This window comes from Gossypium hirsutum, chromosome A08, assembly GCF_007990345.1.
Source record: "Gossypium hirsutum isolate 1008001.06 chromosome A08, Gossypium_hirsutum_v2.1, whole genome shotgun sequence".
NCBI classification, from domain to species: domain Eukaryota; kingdom Viridiplantae; phylum Streptophyta; class Magnoliopsida; order Malvales; family Malvaceae; genus Gossypium; species Gossypium hirsutum.
The window spans coordinates 5,702,209-5,721,734 of NC_053431.1; the positions used below are offsets into that span (position 1 = coordinate 5,702,209).

Sequence of the window (19,526 nt, forward strand, 5' to 3'; positions counted from 1 at the left end):
TGATTTGCAACAAATAATTTATTTCTATGAGAAAAAAAATGGCTATTTATATTTATTTTTTCTAAAAAAAAGGAACTTGTGGAAGTGTTTAACCTAAGTATCTTTACAAGAGTATAAACCTTATCTTTGCTTTATATATACACTACTTCGCATTTTATCCAGACTCAGCTTCTTGCCTCCTGCTTTTATTCAGTTTATGAGCGTTTATCAAACAGATTCAAGATTATGGACTAGTATACCAAAACTTACTGCAAATACACTAGGCCTTAGCTCTCTCTATGGGGGGACAAAACTTTCATACCGCACTCGCGACTGCTGGATCGACTAGTCGGATTTATTGGTTCGATTATCAGATTAGCAATTCTGAAGTTGGTTGTTTTCTATTGTGCTCGGCCAACTACAACCGACAGACCATCCCAGAACGCCCAGGATTAGATCGAGCCTTGAACATGCATTAACCTGAAACAAAACCGAGCCATTCCTTGTGTCAGTATGTACTTCATTTCATGTCATTCTAAAGCATTATTGGATTAGCAAAGTGGGTCTGAACACAGTACGAAAATTTCAAGGTTGGCTTCGACATGAAATAACATGACTGCCATTCCCCTTCCTCTATCAATCTCAGCCTGAAACAGAAGAAAGTAGAGATGTTACGGAACTATCAAACTATTAACATAATCGGCATTGAATTTAAACCAACTCACCACACAGGCGCATATGGTGATGCCTACAGCTGCCAATGCTGTTGTGACCTCAGCCATCATTCCTTTAATTATATGTGCAATTAGCAAAAATAAAATGAATAAGAAAGTCTGATGCAACCTACAATGGCCGAAAAATGAAAGCATATTGACCTTAAATGCCTGGCTGGATCTCGATAAACAAGGTTCCAAGACTATATGTTATTCGAATTCAAGTGTGACTGTGAGTGCAAGTATGTTCAAGTCTTTGTAAATTTTCAATGTATGTGGAGCATCCTTGGAGGATCATATCCCCAAATACCCATATCCAAGTATGTGCTTGACATGGGTATAGGAAAATGAAGAGTCGGAGCAGTATGGACTAAGACAAATGTCTATGGGAACAGCTTGGTAGGATGAACCACGTTTCCTTTGAAGTCCAAAGAAAAAGGAAACAAGTTAACTAAAGGGCTTTAAGTCAACAGTCTCATTGGATCCGTAGCTATTTCATAGCAAAATGTGTCCTACTTTAGTCATTCAAATTTCTAAGTCACTAGCATCAATATGCCACCAAATAAGTGTAAAATAACCTGAACACAATCGCCAAAAGATTTACCTCGTCGGTCTATACAAACGACAGAAAACCACTGGATAGAATGTCCTTCAAGATTGTGCCACGAGGCAATTTTACTGGCTTGCCAACTTTTCAAACCAGGCAAGACCTCCTTGTGAGGTGGATTGTTTGCAGGTATCATTTTTGCAGCACCATTGCCCAGTGAAAACAAGTAGCCATTGGCCTTTAAACCCACATCCTGTACTTGTTTGTTATGTTTCCCATTGACCTTAGGGACCCAAATACTTCCATCTTTTGCCGTCGAGGCATCTTCAGAACTTCTTCCTGGGGTTGAAAAATCCACAATGTTCTTCAGGATCTTCTCCCATAGAGGTCTGTTCTGTCGGGAACTATGCGAGAGGTCTTCCATTTCACTATCCTCTTCAGAACAAGCAATGAAGTCATTTACTCTATCTGTTGTTATTTCCACAGCAGACAGTGCAGCTTGCTCCCTCAAGAACTAATTATTAGAAATTTAGACAGTCAGTGACTCAACGGTTAAAGAGAAAATAATATATATATATAATTCACAGTTTCATACTCCATGCAATTCAACCTACTTTCATGATTTTGTGCCTGGCACTACGTGTTTTAGCATGTTGCAACCACTGTTTATGCCTTTGAAAAGCTGATTTGCTTGAGAGTGCCTGGAACAAGAGGCAAAGATGTACATTACGAACGAACCAGGGTTATTGCTTGTGCACAAATGAACTATAATATCAATACTGTAACGTGGTCAATTTAGAATAGCGGGCAACCGAGAAGGCAGATAAGAATATTCGACAGCAATAACTATAGTTTTGTAAGTGGTTCAATCTGTAACCAAGTCTTCTACTCTGTCATAACTGACAAAATAGTAAATATCTCTTCAATATTAGGTCCAATGACCTATAACTGTACTCTGAATTCGGTGCACTAACTGCTAGTTTCAAATTTTTGAAAAAAAGAAACACAAATTTATATCATCGAGAATATGAAATACGAGTTGTCCCACAATTTAAATATTATCATGGAAGCATGTTCTATTATAAGCTCAGCAAAATGGACATTGAACCACGGTCAATATATACTAACGTTATAGGTGATAATCTCCACAACTTCTGCATTGGCAAGCACATGCGCGGGAGAAACAAGATTACCATTGACCTGCAATGAGAAAGTCAAGCATTGAATTGGTGCAGTTTGCTGTAGGCTGACACTAGAATTAGAAATTAGCAACATGCAATACAAAAGTACCTTCGCCGCCACCATTTTGTTTCCAATGTCGGTGTGTATCATGTAGGCATAATCAATAACAGTAGCCCCTCTAGGCAAATTTTTAATCTTCCCATCACAAGAAATATTTATAAGAGCACTAGTTCCCACAAAATTATGGTAATATTTCAGCAGAAATAAAAGTACAAATTATGCTTTATGAATTATCATACCTCTCCCCTTGGGGTAAAGACAAAGATACGACTGCATAAGAGATCTCTGGTAATGGTATCTACAAATTCTCTAGAGCTCATGTTGCCAACGAACTCCTCTTGCCATTCTCTAATTGCATTGAGCCAACCAACCTGGAGAAAAGAGAAAGCTTCATCCATAAAATTAGCATTCCTGTCAGGGGCTTTAAAAGGTCTGAAGGAAGTCCTTTAAAGAGTATTCCTAATGACAACTTGTCAAGGAAACTAGGTATACCCTGAGTGCTATGTTTGCATTGTTAAGGCAAACTAGTTTCCCTCTTGAATTTCTACCATTTGGCACAGCATGCCCAACTAGACCAGTAACAAAGACTCTCCCACTATAATGAGCAGCAATGCCTCTCTCAGCTATCAAATCCATCTCTTCAGTTCTAATCTGCAGAAACCAACAAAAGTAATTTAATAAAATATGTTGCCTATTTCAAAAAAGGAACAGACTAAATTACAATAAGCATTATTTGGACTTTCATTTTTTGATAAATTACTAACATAAATGATTCAAAAGATATTACTATAATATTCATCCAGGATTCAAAATTGTTTTGAAAGAACTTAAGGATATCCTCACATTAAGAATTTTATTCCAAATAATTTAACTTAGCAAAATGTTGTTCTAGAAATAGCTGAAAGGAATATTGAGAATGTAAGAACCTGAACTTCCAGGCGAAACATGCTTTCATACAAAAATGGAATTACGTTTGTATGAAGACTTTGATAGCCATTAGGTTTTGGTGTTGCTATGTAGTCTTTCATCTGTTCAAAAGACGGACCAATATTTCACAAATTATCAATAACCTAACATCAAAAGTACACCAAAATAGAGGAGAAAGAAGGATACATACAGCTCTAGGAACAGGGGTCCAAATACCATGGACCAAACCAAGAACATGGTAGCAAATCTGCATGAAGTAAATGCATTTGTTACCAAACTACATATGCATTCTTAGACAACTACGTACTTTTGTATTCGCAAAAAAGGTCACCTGCTGTGAACTGCACAAAGGCCCAACTCCAACCGATGGCTTTGGTTTTATGATTACACGAAGCTGTTTATAACCAAGAGGAACAATGTGTCAATAAGCAAAAAAAAAAAACCATAAGAAAGTTTCATGTTAGTTGTCAAGATGGTTCAAGGAAATATCAAAACAGACCTGAGCAATTTGGTTAACCTCACTGATTGAACCCTTAGATTTGAGCACAGATTTGTACATACTGTGATCCAAGAAGAAAAATTGCATGTAAGGAAATTATCATTCAAACATCTGCCTTCAAAAGCCATCATAAAAAAGCAGGCCACAGGGGAGTGGAAAATTAGCTACAATTATTCAAAGGAACACCACATTCAATATAGAAATTGAAACCGATATCTTAAATCACACTCAACCTAATTGTCTTCAGGTCTAATGTGCACTTCGCCCATTGTCACCTACTAAAATTTCTTAAAACCATGTCGTAGGTCTTTTCTACTGCACACCCAATTAGTGCATGGTCCCCACTTAATCAGCTAAGGCAAATATTAGTGAAAGTACAGCAAGAAACATTGCATAATGACAAACCTGATAAACCCATTCGCTCTAGATGATAAGCATAAAATGCAGCTTGAAATAATCCCCAAAACTTCTAGACATGTGTATCATGAGGACGAAAACTAAATAAATAACAACCAAAAACACAGGGAAAAGTACTCATGGCTTCACCTGTAAGGTTCCTTGCACACTGCACGGATTTCAGTTTTAAGAGTCATAAGTTCCAGGAATTGATCATTCTCAATCTTTTTCATCAAAATTTTGTTTGCCTAGTACCCAAAAAAGAAAAAGAAAAGATAATCATAACCAAATAGATTTGGTATCAGTTGAAGAACCTTAAAACTTGACACTTCATTAAATGGACTTTCAACATCTAATTACTATTTCAATCATCAATCGATAATGTTTTTAGAGCTCTTTATAGATAATTTTTGCGAAAAGAGGACAATGTTTACCTCCATGAGCTCTTTTTCATGTTCTTTGTAGAGGTCTGCAATTCTTCTCTTCACTTTGGCATAATCTTCAGGATTTGTGTACATGAAGGATAAATTTTCAAGTTCAGACTACAAAATACAATCAGATGTGTTAAAACCAAATATTATCCTGAATTCATGAGAATAAAATAGAAATTGTAATTTTTTTAAAAAGGAGCATAAGGATGTACCTTAATTTGATACATCCCCAACAATTTTGCCAAAGGAGCAAAGACCTGCAATGTCTCCATTGCAATGCTGGACTGAAATAGTACAATAGAGTCAAAACGAATAACTAAATGGTCTATTTCTAGCTAAGGTTCATCTTTACCACCAACCTGTTTACATGGAGGCATATGTGAAAGAGTGCGCATATTATGTAATCTGTCAGCTAATTTGACAATGATGACGCGAACCTAAAAGGAAAGCATTTGTTTAGCACATTACATTCCATAAAAACATCATCAAATAATAAAAATTCACCTCCTCTGTCATGGCTAGAAACATCTGCTGCAGATCATCAGCTTTCACATCTTGTACTGAATCATTTTCATTCTTATATTTCAACTTTCCCAATTTGGACACCTGATTAGGAAAAAAAGATAAAAAATAAGCCAACATGAGCTAAAACTATCTAGTGTTTTGTCTGACATGGCATTGAGCTAAAGGATAATGACTTATATTCATAAAAGTATAACCAAAGAACCTTAGTCTCTCCTTCTACAATGCGACGTACAATAGGACCAAACTCCTCCTCTATTCTCTGAAATGTAACAATATTTGTATCTTCTACGGTGTCATGAAGCAATCCGGCTGCAATAGACTCCCAATCCAATTCCTAGAACAATAGTTGAGGTAATTTAAGACTTCAGATCCCCATGCAGAATCCATTTTTTAATGAGAGCAAAATTCAAATTGACTCACAAGTTCTCCAAGAATACGTGCAACTTCAACTGGATGAATGATGAACGGTTCTCCACTCCGTCTCTTTTGACCATCATGTGCCTCAAAAGCTAGCTGTATCAAACAAAAAACAACTTATAGATATAAGTCAAAGAGATAATCCCGGAAAGAACATGGTAAAACTTTTTGCAAACTGAAGACCTTACCTTAAGAGCATTATGGACCAACTCCAGCTCACTAGATGAAAGGTATGATATGGCAGGCTTCAGGCCCTAATGCAATTATAAAAATAACCAGTATAAGTTTGAAGATATTATAGTAATGGCCTTGCTTGCAGAATAATCAATATTGTTATTGACAGGAGGTTTGGTAACAGCAATTTTACCTCCCACAAACTTTCAGGAGAAATATCATTAGAGGTATCTGATGATGAACTACACAACTGCCATTTTTTACAACCAACACGAAGCACTCTTGATCTGTAGAGTTTCCCAAGCAGTATAAACTCAGTAACATCCGTTGAACACCATCCTCCTACATCAAGAGCCTGGCAAAAACACAAGATTCAACCAGCCCAAAATTAGGAACAACCAATGCCTTTGTATAAAAGTCATACATAAGGCATTGCAATTCTATTAAAAGATAATATTTCACCTAAAGGAGTTGGAAAAAATTGCATGTCCATTTCTTTGTACATATATTCTACACCTTAATCTAAAACAGTCCAAGTTCAAAATTCATATATCAGCAAGGAACTTTTGAATAATTCCACGCACTCAAGAAATACACCAACTTGCAGTATCTAAACTCAGCAAAACGTTTCATGTTTGTCAACCTAACATTAACTACCCTTCCTATATACCAGTTCGCAATCTGATTAGAAAGCAGATAACAAAAATCAAAAGCAATACTATCAAACCAAAACATCAATCATAATTAAATCAAGTCAGCTAAAAAATCACTAAATACAATAAACTCAATCAAATATCATAGCCAATGTAAGATATATCTTGAAAAACTGAGAAACTCTAGGAATCCAATAAACACTAAGAGGGAAAAACTGAAATAAACTCACTGGTTTGATCCGATTTCTTCTCCCATGGCGAGCGTAACCAAAAGGGGAAGAATGAGAAGGATTAGCCGTGCTTGCAAGAAATCCAGTTAAGACTCTTGGAGCTTTCCAAGCACACGAAAGCATGCTACAGTCATACCTTCCACTTCCTTCCCCTTTCGTAAACTTACATATATTCACACATTCCACAGAAACTGCAATCAAACGAAACAAAGGCAAAAAAAAAAAAGGAAAGAAAGAAATCAGTGAACACACAAATAAAATCGGAGTTAAAAAAGATGTAGACTTAATTTCATCACACAGTTTCTTCGGTAGCTTCAAATTTGAACAAATTCGAAATTTAACGAAGAAGCGAACAGTCGAAATTCAAACATATTTAAACAGCCGAGAACTAAAATTTCGTTAAATTTTCCAACATTTCTTATAGAAACAAAGTTCATCGGAGAGAATTAGAAAATCAAAAACATAAAAATAAATGAAAAAAATTAAGGAAGTGAAAAGGTACCGGATAAAGAAGGAGCAAAGGCCATGTCTACAACAGCAGAGTAATCTCATTGAATCGAACTAAGCATTAAAACAGTAACTCAATCAACAATCATCAGAAAAAAAAAGAATCAAAGATAAAGGGAAAGAGAAAGGAATTTCGAGGAATTTATCATTCGAAATTTCAAATTGGAGATGGAAAATTGGAGCAATAAGCGATGGATTTGAAGCGAGGAGGTGAATACAAGAGATAATCTAGAGAGAGATATTGAAGCCACACAAATATACCCTTCTCTTTCAGATATTTCCTTCTTTTCCTTTTTGGTTAAATTGTTAAAATAGACCGTCACTTTTATAATTTTACTTAATTCAACTTTTATATTTTTACTATAACTAATTAAGCCCTTCTCAAGTATCCCATCAGTAAATTCCACTTCAATTCAGATTTATTTTGGTTTAATTATACTATTTGTGCTTATTTAAATTTGTAAATATATTTTTAAGTATTTTTTGGATCGTAATAATTAATTTTCTTTATAATTATTTAAATGTAATATTTATGATTATAGTTAAAAGAATATAGTTTTTTTCAAATATATATATAGTTTTAAATCTTTCTACTATTTATTATTTTAAACTTGTCTTATTAAATTTTTAAGTGGAAATTTCGTGAATTAAGTATTTTAATTATTTTTCCAATTATTAACTGTGTTTTTTAAGTTTTTTAATCATTCGTGTCCGTTTTATTGTTCATGTTCGGATTTTTTGACTGCCCCTTCCAACGATATCGTCTCTGAGATTTGAACACGTCTTTCTCATTTGGAATACAATACGCCTTACCATTACACCTAGAGGTGTTCATGGCCCAACAAAAATTTTAGGCATGTTTGCTAAGCCCCAGGCTCGGCCCGCCAGTATTAATTTTTTATATAATTTTTTTAAAAATTATATAATAAATCAAAAATACTAAAAATATTAAAATAAATATTTCTCAATAAATTGAAAATAAATTAAAGAAATATGTATACTTAAATAACACTAAAGTAAATGTAATTTAACAAGCAAATGTGAAAAATAGTAACAAAATTAACAATAAAATAAGAGTTATACAATATCCAAATAATAACAAAAAAACAGTAGCAACATAATTGTAAAATGGTAGCAAAATAGTAAAAAATAACAAGAAAACAGCAAAAAACAGTAAAAAGAATAGCAGGTTTTTTTTGTTTTCATATTTTGGCCAGGCTTAGGCCAAAAAAGTCTTACCCGAGGCCTAGCCTGTTTTCTAAATGGACCTTATTTTTTGCTCAAACTTATTTTTCTAACTTATATTTTTACACAAATCCTCCTACATTTTGAACGGACCTTCGGGTCAAGTCGGGTGACCTGGCCTATAAACAAGTCTAATTGCACCCAGCATATAATATTATGTTTTTTTTTTTATACAAAATTTAAGAGATACATAAATAAATAAAAAAATTCGAAGCCAGAATATTATTAACTTTACTTTCTTAATTTTATCATTTTAACTAAAAAAGATATTTAATATTTCTATAAATTTCTTACAAATTTATTAATTATTTATTTTCATCTTAAGTCTATTATAATCTAATTTTTATTAATTGTGGTTTTTTTTTCCCCTTCCATAGTATGTTGTTAGGTGATTGGGATTTTACTCAATCGGACAGCTTCATCGTAAAAACACGTTTCCATACACTAGAATTGACGTTAATACCCTTCTTTGCACTATTTTCCTATCTTTCTTTTCCTTTTGTTTACACTAATATTTGATGACATAATTGTAGACCTCACAAAACAACATTTTTATTAATTTATTATATGGTAAGAAAATAATATAAAAAATAATTAAAATATTATATAAAATGTTACATGACATAAAAAATAATATGAATATGATATTATAACACGTAAATTTATGTAAAAACGATATGAATATATAAATTATAAAATCTATATAAAAATGAATAATATCTAAAAGTCGTAATGAAACTACAATATACGTTGATATTATATTTATTTATTTTATAATTCAAATTAAAAAAATGATTACATGTTTTATTTTTAATTATAATTTTATGAAAAAAAAATGTATTATCTAGACTTTTCTATATATAAGATCTTCTCCCAAGATTTTCAATTTGTTCATTGGCATCCTTCTTTGATCCAATCCAAAAAAAAATTCAAATCAGTATTTATTATAAAAAAATAAAAAATTATTTACATATTAATATTTATCAATTTCATAATTCAATTTAAATAAAATTGTTATTAAACATTAATTCGAGATGGACAATTTGAATTACAAGTTTCCTTGTTAACAAACCCATTCCATGCAAGCTGCAATGGCTCCACAATTGGAGGCAAAATGAAAAAATCGCTATAGTTTGAGGTTAATTTTGCAATTAAGCCAATTTTATATAACAATTTTTTTTTAATATGTCTAATTTTATATGGACATAATATTTTAAGTTTAATTATATCACCCATATTTTAAACACGATTATTATAAAAATTTACGGATATATATACACATAATTGAATATACCCAATGATCGAATTTGAGATAAGCGTCGATCATGAGCAAAACCAAAAAAAAAAAAAAGGAAATTGAATCAAAATTGAATTGTCAAAATCTAAATTTATCATTGTATGAACTTAAATTTTCAATTTTAGAAGGGTTAAACTATAAATTTATCATCTTAATTGAATTTTTAATTTTTTAAATATACAATTTAATTATAGATTTTATGTATAGTTGACCATAAATATAAAAAACATTGACTTTATATTGAGCAGGGCAGTTATGAATTTATGATATTGTTAGGGGGTCAAAAAGTGAAGGCCATGTGGATAATGCATCACTATTATTCAAAGGAAAGTTCACTCGGATAATGCAATTTATAATACTGTACTTTATTGTATTAAAACGTGGTTCGTCCATAATTTATTGAAATATTCAATTAAAATTCATAATCGAAGATTTTTTTTATCACAATCTTTGCAATGTGTCACATTTAAATATTTAAGTTAAAATATATCTTTCTTTTTTTAAAAAAATTTCGAGTTTAATTTTTTAATTTGTATTTTTAAGAATTTAGCCTCTTTATTTTTTATATTTTAAAATTTGTTCAATTGTTAATATTGTTAAATTTATTTTTTTTCGATTTTTTTTAGTCGAATCGAATTTTGTTCACCCCTACAATTTGGTATTGATACTAGTGTAAGGTATCGATACATTGATCCAAGTATCAATACCTTATAATTTTGAATTGACTTTATGAACATCGAAGCTAAAAACAGTATTGATAGCTATGCTCATACTTTGAAAAGTTTGCAGTTTGATCCTTCTTCAGGCTCAAGACAACTTAAGAGCTTTTGTAAGCTCGATTGAATCCAGATTTTGATTGTATTACATAATATCCATGGAATTATGTCATGAATCAATAATGGAATGAATTAATTGCTATGACGGTTTTCTCTGATAACTGTAGTAACATTCCATAGTTCGAGTCCAGCGATCAAACCAAGTGAGGAGTGTTACATTCGAGATGATAATTGAGAAAATAGAACGGTTATTGTAATATGTTATAACAATCATGTAATGAGATATGATAGTAAAGAGATTGAATGTTGAATATGATATGTTAAATAGTTTGAAGAATGATGTTTAGTTTATGAGACAATAAATGAATTTGTGATATAATTAGTATTTGGATTTCATATATATGTACTTGGTATTTTTGCTTGTATGTGATTAATGCTTTAAATAATATTAGGACCACAGAGCCCTATTGCTCAGTATACACTTTTGTTTATTTCTATGTGCAAGTATTGTAGACCTCAAAGTTTCAAAGTGATAAGTAGCATCTAGACTCAACTTTCAACTCAACAAGTTTGTACAATTTTATTATATTAATAGCAAGTGGCATGTATCTAATATTTAAGTTGGTCCTTAGGTTTAAGTTGTCATTTTAGTACTTATGGTTGGAAATGTTATACTTAAAAATGATCATATATGTTGATAGTAAGTAGGTATAATGATATGTTTACTTATCCAAGTTATGTGATGCTATGAATTGAAATTAAAAGGTTGCTTGCATACTAAGTAAATGGTTGTGATGCTTGAAATTTAATGAATAAGTATGTGCTTGGGATTTTGCATTATTAGGTGTTTGAAATGTTGAGAATGATGTCGCGACATCATGTCCATGTCATCAAAGTTGCAATATTCTCCTGTTAAAGTTGACACTAAACCCTTTTGCCATTAATGTCGCAACATTCCCCTGTTGAAATTGCGATATCAAGTTACCATATTCATGGCCACAACTCAACCCTATTAAAGTCGCGACAAAAAGTATTGCTCTCAATGTCGCTACAATACCCCTATATTGATTTTTTTACATATTAGTCACTCATTTGTTACTGAAATTTCATAAAATCTTTCGTAAGCCTACTTATAACCCAAATATGAATAATTAATGTTAATAAAAGTTTTAGAACTTAAACGTTTGCATGATTTGTCTTTTGAATATTGAAATGAAAATTGTAGTTGCTTTAGCAATGAATGTGACATCTCATATCTTGGACCTGACGATCAGTTCAGGTGTAGGGTGTTACAGATAATAATGGGAAAAAATGAGGATATTGAATAAATTTATTGAGAAATATAAACATGGAATAGATTGGACAAAATGAAAAGACACAATGAAAGTAGAATTAAATTTTGGAATTTTTTGAACTATTCGTCCAAACATCTAAAGGTATAAAGTTAGTAAGGATACAAATGTGTAGTTTTACAAAAACATGATAAGAAAAATAAAGTTTTTCACTAAGTCCTAGTATTGATTATGAAAGGATATAATATTCTTTTGTGCTGGATGAAATGACATTTAGATATCTTATTAGTTAGCGGTTAATGAAAATTTGGCATGCATCTAATGTTTGTTGTTATAGACTTTTATATGAATCATTATATAGTGGAAATTTATATTAAAATCATTGAAGGATTTAGAATACTGGAAGCATATAAAAATTCTCGAAAAATTGTTCAATATGTTTGCATAAAAATTTATATGAATTGAAATAATTTGAACATATGTGGTAAATTTGACTTACTGAATAGTAGTTGAAGGAAGATTATATGATCCAAAATACTTATATGTATTTTTATAGAAGGATTATGATAAAAATATGATATAATTATTGTTGGAACTCATGAAGAAATCAAAATATATTTCTCCAAAAAAATCTTGCTCACTCGTGACTTTCAGAAGAATGAAGATATAAACATTTAGCAAATCCATTCAAGTAATCATTTAAAAAGCTAGTATTCAAGATTGAATACGTAGAATGTAAGAATTTACGTGATATTGTCATGAGAGAGAGTAAATACACATTTTACTCTTTTCCCTTAACGGAAGTTTTGTCCCACTAGATTCTTCTAGTAAGGTTTTTAATTAGGCAACATGTTATACATATTATAGATATGTGTATTCTTTATCCTTCCCTAGCATTTTTTTCCCATATGATTTTTATCTTAATAAGGTTTTAACGAAGCACATTATCTACCAAACATCCAATAGAGAATGTTATGAATATTTTGTTAATAAGTGAATACTCATTAAGATAAAAGATAAGTTTGATATATTTTAGTACGCTAATATTCATTAAAAGTAGATTCTTATTTCATTTATACTTTTTATCTATATATAAATATAGACTTTGAAGAAGCATTTATAAATATTCCTATTAATCAATAAAATTCAGAGTTGTTGTTTTGTACTCTATTCTCTTTGTTATTTATTTCATAATACAAACCAATTAAATTAATTTATGTTAATTTTTTTCTTTGATGTCAGCCGAATTATTTTTTTTCCTATGGTAAATAACAGATGAAAAATGTTTTATTTATCGGAGTTAAAAAAAGGGATAATACTGTTGTGAGTTTTGAAAATAAATTTGAATTTCGGCGATGTTGATGGTTGAATCAAGTCTAGTTTAAGTATGATATTAAATTTTTTATATTCATTCAAGTTCAACTCAATATAAAATATAAATCTAAATTTTTCTTAAGTTCGTCTATATTTATAAATATTTTAATCAAATTCATTCTAAGCCCATTCATACTAATTTTTAAATTTTTTAAAGAAAAATTATATTTATATTTAATCCAATATTTAATCATTTATATAATTTTATTTCTTAAAATTTTTTGAAAGACATTTATTAACATTTATTAAAATATTATATATAGGCAAATAAACATTTTTTAAGGTTAAAATTAATTATTATATATTTCTTTATATTTAATTTTTATGTGTTATAAATTACATTATATTTAAAAATAACATAATATAATATATTAGAAACTTAGAAAATGAGCTGAGTCAGACTCGAAATTTTAAATTTTTGAACCTAAGCCCAATCCCAACTTATATTTTAGGCAAGCCTAATTTTTTTGTAAACTTATTTTTTAGATTTAATATTTTTGCCTAGACACTCTCAAGTATCGAGTGAGCCTTCAAACTTTGATGAGTAACTTGACCTCAGGCTTTTGTTGAATTCAATAAAAGATAAATATTAAATATAAAAGGAAAATTTCCGAATATGGTGAATAAATTCATAAATGAGATCTTATTCTAACAGAATAGATACCACCTTAAATTTTAATTTAATCAATTATTGCATTTAAGTAGCTAGATTTAAGAAGTCGTCAAGAATAGAACGACGTCCAACGCATTGATACATAGTTGTCGAAACATGATATTTCTATGAGGCAACTCCAATTGATTCCCAGGCATTTTCCTCAACCCGTTGTCGCAAGTGATCGCGTCATCAATGGCCGATTCCAAAAACATTTTTGTATCCTTGTAGTTCTTCGACACCAGCGACGATACCGCGCCATCGAGCTGCTGTGTTGCCGATATGTAATTATCTTCACAATCCTGGAAGTTCTGCTCCACTGCCGGCTCCAGTTTCTGTGTGTCGAGTGACTTCTTGATATAGAAAGATGTGTTCGTGCCATTATTCGACGCCACCTTGATCGATATCAAGGCGAGCGTGGCTAAGTCAGCACTTTTGCTGGCATGTTCTGCCATGAGGCTTGAGACGCAAAGGTCTTTCGCCTTCACCTTCTCGCAAGCGTGCGCAACTAACGGGTTGTTCCCACCGGCAGCATTTATCGGCGGTGAAAAGGAGAGGTAAAGACAGAAAATACCTACAAACAATACAACATTATTTATGACAAGCCTCATTGTTGTTGTCTCCTTATAGTTTTTGCCCTCTTTTTCCTTCTCGGGTTTTTTTATTCGGAATTTTGTAAAATTTGAGTTCGTAACTTTGTGTTTTTAACTAATGAAAAAAAAAAACAATAGTGTGATTTTTCTTCTTTTAAACAACAATTCAAAGTCACTACTTTAAGTGCACGAAGCTCCAATGATATCTAAAAATGATGTGGTAATAAAACAAATTCAAGAAACAATGTTTTGATGGTAAGATTCAAAGATATGCGCGTAGCCACTCGATCTCTATGAATTGGATCCGTTGTTGAAGGGTTTGACCCCTAAATTTATTGTATTCTGATTTATCGGATCCTAATGGATACTGCAGATTTGAATATACCTTATTTGTAAATTGTAGATTTTTTTATATAATATTTTATTTCGAATATTTTAATTATTATTTTTAAAAAATTTCTTTTTACAAAAACTGCATACCCTAAATCCAACTGCCATCCCAAATACAAGGCCTAGAGACTCATCAAGGTGTTAAAAGTATTTTCATCCTTTTTATTATTAAAATGTATTTATTTATTTTTTAATACCATTTATATTTATATTACGGTCTATTTCGGAATTTTGTCCTTTTTAATAATATCAACAACATAAAATTCATTAATTAAATATATTATTGCACAACTTGCAACAAAAGCACTTTTTTTATTTTTTTAAAAAAAATCAGAATTTATCTTAATGGATTTTTGTAATTTTTTTTTTAACGATAAAAGTAAAATTTTTATTTGCCGATTGTATTATTGATATATTTAATCACACTAAAAAACATATTATTATCAGATGTTTAATATCATGTTAGATTGCTATTTCCGCATGATAATCATGAAAATGAAACATCGTTTTAGTTAATGGATTTGACAATTATGATTGAAATTTTAAAACACGACACAAGTAGAAAGACTAAAAATATCAAATTGAAAAAGAAGAAAAAAAACTAAATCCACAAGAAAAAAAACTAAATCCACAAGTTACGCATAAAGCAAAAATCGACTTGCTCAATAATTCAACTTGCTTGAGATCAAATTGATTATACCCAGATGAAAACAATCTGCAAAAAACTTGCAAAACATCTACGATTCCAAGTAAAGTTACCATTATATTAGCTGATCCTAACATGATTCAAAGCAACATGGGGCAACATAATCTCTCATATTTAATTCTGAAAATGGAAACAATGGATGGATATCCAAAAAAGAAAAACATGCTCAATCACACTAAAAAAAAGAGGGAAAATACCCATTTCGGTGATGATAGGTTGATAGTGGTGAACTCAAACCCTGAAGCCTTTGCTGTTCCTTCTTCCTCTAGCTCTCTCGAATTTCCTTCCATTTGACCGCACATACGGCTTGGTGTGGCTATGTGGCACACCAGGAGCTGGTCCAAAGTGCTTCACAGCTTCACGAGCATTCTTTGGACCTCGGAGGAGAACCTGCATGGTATATTTCAACCTTAGAATCTCAGTCCATTTTTATCATTCCACAATATTGATAAGTTAGCAAATGCATTTCCTTGTCATAAACCCCCTAATTAGAGCCAGGGTACTCAGACTCGAGTGTTATATCCTATACATGCTTAACTTTTTCCTACATTTTTCCATGTATTTGAAGGATTGTACCTCCCTACCCGTGTCTGAAAATGTATCAAACATAAGTGCTTCAAGAAAATGAAATGCCAGAGCAGCGTAGTATTAGGTTGCCAACAAAAAGAGAAACAGGGGTAATCTTTAAAAATCCAAACATTTCATAAGGGAGCTTCTGAAAATGTTTTTCAAGCCTTCTAATCATTACAGTTAATTATAAAGTCGAACATTTAAAAATTCATGAGTAAAAGAAAACGATTTAAGTTGAGCCCAACATAGGAAGCATGAACACAGACACATAATAAGGATAACACGGACATGAAACAATTTATAAACAGTGTAAAAGCAAAAGGACTGCCTCTACAACTCAATCATCAAAAATGAGTTAATACATATATCTATACGGAGATCACAATAAATGACAAATGAAAGAAACAAATAACAGTTGCAGTAGGAAATGCTTATCAGCTCAAGAATTTTGATTAAAGCTCAATAAGCACGGATACGGACACACAATACGGGCAACATGAATGCTCAAACTAATGATTCTGCTACCCTTAAACTAGAACATGAATTGATATAATCATATAGCTGCATGAAGAGCTTTAAAATGTTTATCTTCTCTCTGGAACTAGGATGCCGAATCTCGAAACATTTTTGGTTCTGAGTCAGGTTTTATCATATCTATTACCTACCAAAAGCTAGCAAAAAACACAAGCCAAAACGTTCCTACGCAAAAAAACAATGGTGGAAGCTAACTGAAGTAAAAAAAAAAAAAAAGAAGATATGGAAGATGAAGCATATACCGTGTTCTGCCCAAGAGGTGCTCGAAGAGCAAGCTGGTCAAACGTTAAACATTCCCCATCGGCCTTCTCGATCCTTGCCCTCGCGGTCTCAGTGAACCTTAATGCAGTAACTTTCAGTGCCGGAACTTCATACACTCGAATATCATCGGTGACCGTCCCAACTACCACAGCGATCTTATCCTCCTGATTGATCAAACCAATAAAAACATCAATCTCTCGTCATATGAAAAAAAACAATCATATTTTCTAAAAGAGAAAATTACCTTGCCCTTCATGTATTGAATCAATCTGGATAGAGACAACGGCGGTTTGTTGACTTTGCTCATGAAAAGCCGCTTCAAAATCACGGCATTGAATTTTCTCCCAGTCCTCCTTACTAGAAACCTGTAAAGCTGGCCGTAGATCCAATACATACGTTCAAAAAGAAATTCAAAAAATTTCTCCATTAAACAGAAGAAAATAAGATGAAACGACTGGAGAAAGCGCGGGAACCTTGACGAGGAGCTTGAGGTAGATGTCATCGGACTTCGGAGCAGTTCTCTTTGTCTTCTTGCTCTTGCCGCCGGCGACCAAATCGATACCCTGAAATTGCAACGAAAGTTTTGTTGAAAACTTAAAGAGACAGAAAGAGATTGATTGATGTTAGGGATTTGGAGAAGCTGGAGATACCATTGCCGGTGATCACTGCTGCTTCGGGGGAAGGGGGTGGGCGGCGCTGCTGAAAGAACAAATGACCTTAAGGGGGAGAAAGGTAGGGTTTTGTTAGGGAAAATGGTGAAATTCCGTTCAAAGCTGAAGTCCATTGATTTCAATGCAGCCTATATTTTTGGGCCGTTAGATCTGATGATCCGCTATATCTGATAATACTCCATTGAAGGGTCCGGCCCGCATGGAAAAATTGCCTCTAAGGATTCAATTGCTTGCAAGTTGCAAGTCCAAATATTTACGTGAAATAAAATATTGTTTTTTAAATAAAAAGCATATCAAATATATATTATTTTTAATTTTTAAGACATATGTCATGTTTTTATTGGTCGATAGTATAAAAGTTAACAAGTTAATCAGATACTTATAAAATAAGTATTCAAGTCGATTGAGTCTTTAGATTGATTGTCGATTAAGTCTTAACTTGATTAACATGAGCATTATTACTAATATAAGAAGATTTAGGTTTGACTACGTTAAAACACATTATCCTCCTAACGATGTTAATTTATTTTAATTAAGTGATGTTTTGTTAAAAAATAAATTATTTAAATTACTATATCTGATTTTTATCCGCAACTATTGAAAATAGAATAAAACATGATATTAATGAAGTTTAAATTACTAACATAAATTATTTTTGAAATTTATTTGTATCCAACAATAATTTTGTACTTAATTTTCACTAAAATATAATTTTAATAATTATAAAATTCGATTAAAAAATAAGATTATCATAAATAATTAGTACTAATTTGTTATTGCTTGGTTCGGAAGTGAAGAAAAAAATATTACAGCATCAACTCTATGTCGTTGTATACAAAGAATAGTGCAGCATATAACATTCTTCGTTTAGGACACCGCCTCCGGCTGATAAAATCGGAACAGAGTCACGGACACAGCCTCGTCAATCCATTGTATTATTAACGATTTTATCGTTTGGTGTACTTTATAACATATTTAGTTCTTCTTCAACAGCACGGCTCTGAGCTCGGCGACATCAATCTCGTTCCCACAGTTCTCTGGTCTATAACATCCGGTAACCGGGTCCGGAACCCACGAAACCTTCTCTTTTGTCTCTTCCCTTGCTTGCTTCGCCACCGCAGCGTTGCTTGCCGCTCCTCCTCTTACTCCACTCTTAACAACACCTCGTGACGCTGACGCCGCCGCCGAATATCCTCGTCTGAACAAAACAAGAACCCAACAACATCATTAAATCTTTGTTAAAAAAACAGAGCCCTGGAATGCAAATGAAAAGAACTTATATTAATGGTACCTGGAGATAGCGTTAAAGATTCCATTGACAACCAAAGTGGAGAAAAGCTTAGCCATTTTTTTTTCTTATAAAAAATCAAACCCTTATATCTATGGCAAAACTGCAAAAGCTTTAAACTTAATAGTTATGGAGCGTTTGAAAGAGGGGAGTCTCGTTGCCTTTATATAGAGACCCGTGAGAGAGAGGGCGGGAGGGAGGGAACGATAACGTGAAACGGCAACCTCGTCAACAAAAACGACAGACCTCTCTTTTGCTGACACCTGGCTCTCATGTATTTAATTAGGTGAATGTATCTACAAAGTCCTTTTAGGACCGAGTCCGTCTATTTAATTATTAAATAGATCAATTTTCCTATTGAGCCAAAGAGGTTTAAGGTCCCTGCTTGTCCCATGTTGGTTATGCTCCCGTTTACAATTCAACTTCAAGCCATATATTTCATCCATAAAATTATAAATAAATAAAAAAACTTTTAAAATATAACTTTGTTAAATAATAAATTATTTTTTTAACAGTAAATATTAATTCTATTCAATTTTAATTTATTTAATTATTTTTAATATTATAAGGACTAAATTGATTTTAAGGATTAATTTAGTCCTATATTATAGCAGCACCTTCCAAATATATTCACCTA

At 31.9% G+C, this 19,526-nt stretch overlaps 4 protein-coding genes across 5 annotated transcripts; all 4 read right to left on the bottom strand.

The window, feature by feature from the left end:
• On the bottom strand, nucleotides 1-7,507 carry LOC107949607 (putative GTP diphosphokinase RSH1, chloroplastic). Of its 2 annotated transcripts, XM_016884329.2 has the most exons (24): nucleotides 7,236-7,507; nucleotides 6,734-6,924; nucleotides 6,044-6,205; nucleotides 5,865-5,930; nucleotides 5,680-5,772; nucleotides 5,462-5,593; nucleotides 5,239-5,340; nucleotides 5,094-5,171; nucleotides 4,947-5,018; nucleotides 4,738-4,845; nucleotides 4,454-4,551; nucleotides 3,908-3,968; nucleotides 3,740-3,802; nucleotides 3,599-3,655; nucleotides 3,408-3,509; nucleotides 2,974-3,132; nucleotides 2,721-2,852; nucleotides 2,530-2,616; nucleotides 2,368-2,439; nucleotides 1,854-1,940; nucleotides 1,297-1,753; nucleotides 705-766; nucleotides 558-626; nucleotides 1-459 (listed from the first exon to the last, which is right to left on the bottom strand). In XM_016884329.2, exons 1-24 carry the CDS (start codon nucleotides 7,258-7,260, stop codon nucleotides 355-357), a joined length of 2,640 nt encoding a protein of 879 aa, XP_016739818.2. In that variant the 5' UTR covers nucleotides 7,261-7,507; the 3' UTR covers nucleotides 1-354. The 2 variants fall into 2 exon arrangements, with proteins under 2 accessions (XP_016739818.2, XP_040931659.1); XM_041075725.1 differs by lacking the exons at nucleotides 1-459; nucleotides 705-766 and having other exon boundaries at nucleotides 563-626.
• A 6,428-nt stretch (nucleotides 7,508-13,935) lies between these two features.
• Nucleotides 13,936-14,487, bottom strand: LOC107887033 (putative invertase inhibitor). The gene has a single exon (XM_016811192.1). It carries the CDS (start codon nucleotides 14,485-14,487, stop codon nucleotides 13,936-13,938), a length of 552 nt encoding a protein of 183 aa, XP_016666681.1.
• Nucleotides 14,488-15,525: 1,038 nt separating this feature from the next.
• Nucleotides 15,526-17,727, bottom strand: LOC107949639 (60S ribosomal protein L18-2). The gene is made up of 5 exons (XM_016884375.2): nucleotides 17,581-17,727; nucleotides 17,404-17,493; nucleotides 17,175-17,303; nucleotides 16,912-17,094; nucleotides 15,526-15,955 (listed from the first exon to the last, which is right to left on the bottom strand). Exons 1-5 carry the CDS (start codon nucleotides 17,581-17,583, stop codon nucleotides 15,797-15,799), a joined length of 564 nt encoding a protein of 187 aa, XP_016739864.1. The 5' UTR covers nucleotides 17,584-17,727; the 3' UTR covers nucleotides 15,526-15,796.
• Nucleotides 17,728-18,353: 626 nt separating this feature from the next.
• On the bottom strand, nucleotides 18,354-19,034 carry LOC107953601 (protein SENESCENCE-ASSOCIATED GENE 21, mitochondrial). Its single transcript, XM_016888958.2, has 2 exons — nucleotides 18,893-19,034; nucleotides 18,354-18,799 (listed from the first exon to the last, which is right to left on the bottom strand). Exons 1-2 carry the CDS (start codon nucleotides 18,946-18,948, stop codon nucleotides 18,577-18,579), a joined length of 279 nt encoding a protein of 92 aa, XP_016744447.1. The 5' UTR covers nucleotides 18,949-19,034; the 3' UTR covers nucleotides 18,354-18,576.
• Between the last annotated feature and the right edge of the window lie 492 nt (nucleotides 19,035-19,526).

Excerpts from the sequence above, each read along its gene's own strand:
- LOC107949607 (XM_016884329.2), bottom strand. The coding sequence starts at position 7,260 with ATGGCCTTTGCTCCTTCTTTATCCG. Across the intron at positions 5,773-5,864 it reads TGGTCCATAATGCTCTTAAG|CTAGCTTTTGAGGCACATGA; the intron begins GTAAGGTCTTCA and ends TGTTTGATACAG. Across the intron at positions 460-557 it reads AAGCCAACCTTGAAATTTTC|GTTAATGCATGTTCAAGGCT; the intron begins GTACTGTGTTCA and ends GTTTTGTTTCAG.
- LOC107887033 (XM_016811192.1), bottom strand. The coding sequence starts at position 14,487 with ATGAGGCTTGTCATAAATAATGTTGTATTGTTTGTAGGTATTTTCTGT.
- LOC107949639 (XM_016884375.2), bottom strand. Across the intron at positions 17,304-17,403 it reads ACCTCAAGCTCCTCGTCAAG|CTTTACAGGTTTCTAGTAAG; the intron begins GTTCCCGCGCTT and ends ATCTACGGCCAG. Across the intron at positions 15,956-16,911 it reads CACCTCTTGGGCAGAACACG|GTTCTCCTCCGAGGTCCAAA; the intron begins GTATATGCTTCA and ends TATACCATGCAG.
- LOC107953601 (XM_016888958.2), bottom strand. The coding sequence starts at position 18,948 with ATGGCTAAGCTTTTCTCCACTTTGGTTGTCAATGGAATCTTTAACGCT. Across the intron at positions 18,800-18,892 it reads ATCTTTAACGCTATCTCCAG|ACGAGGATATTCGGCGGCGG; the intron begins GTACCATTAATA and ends TGTTTTGTTCAG.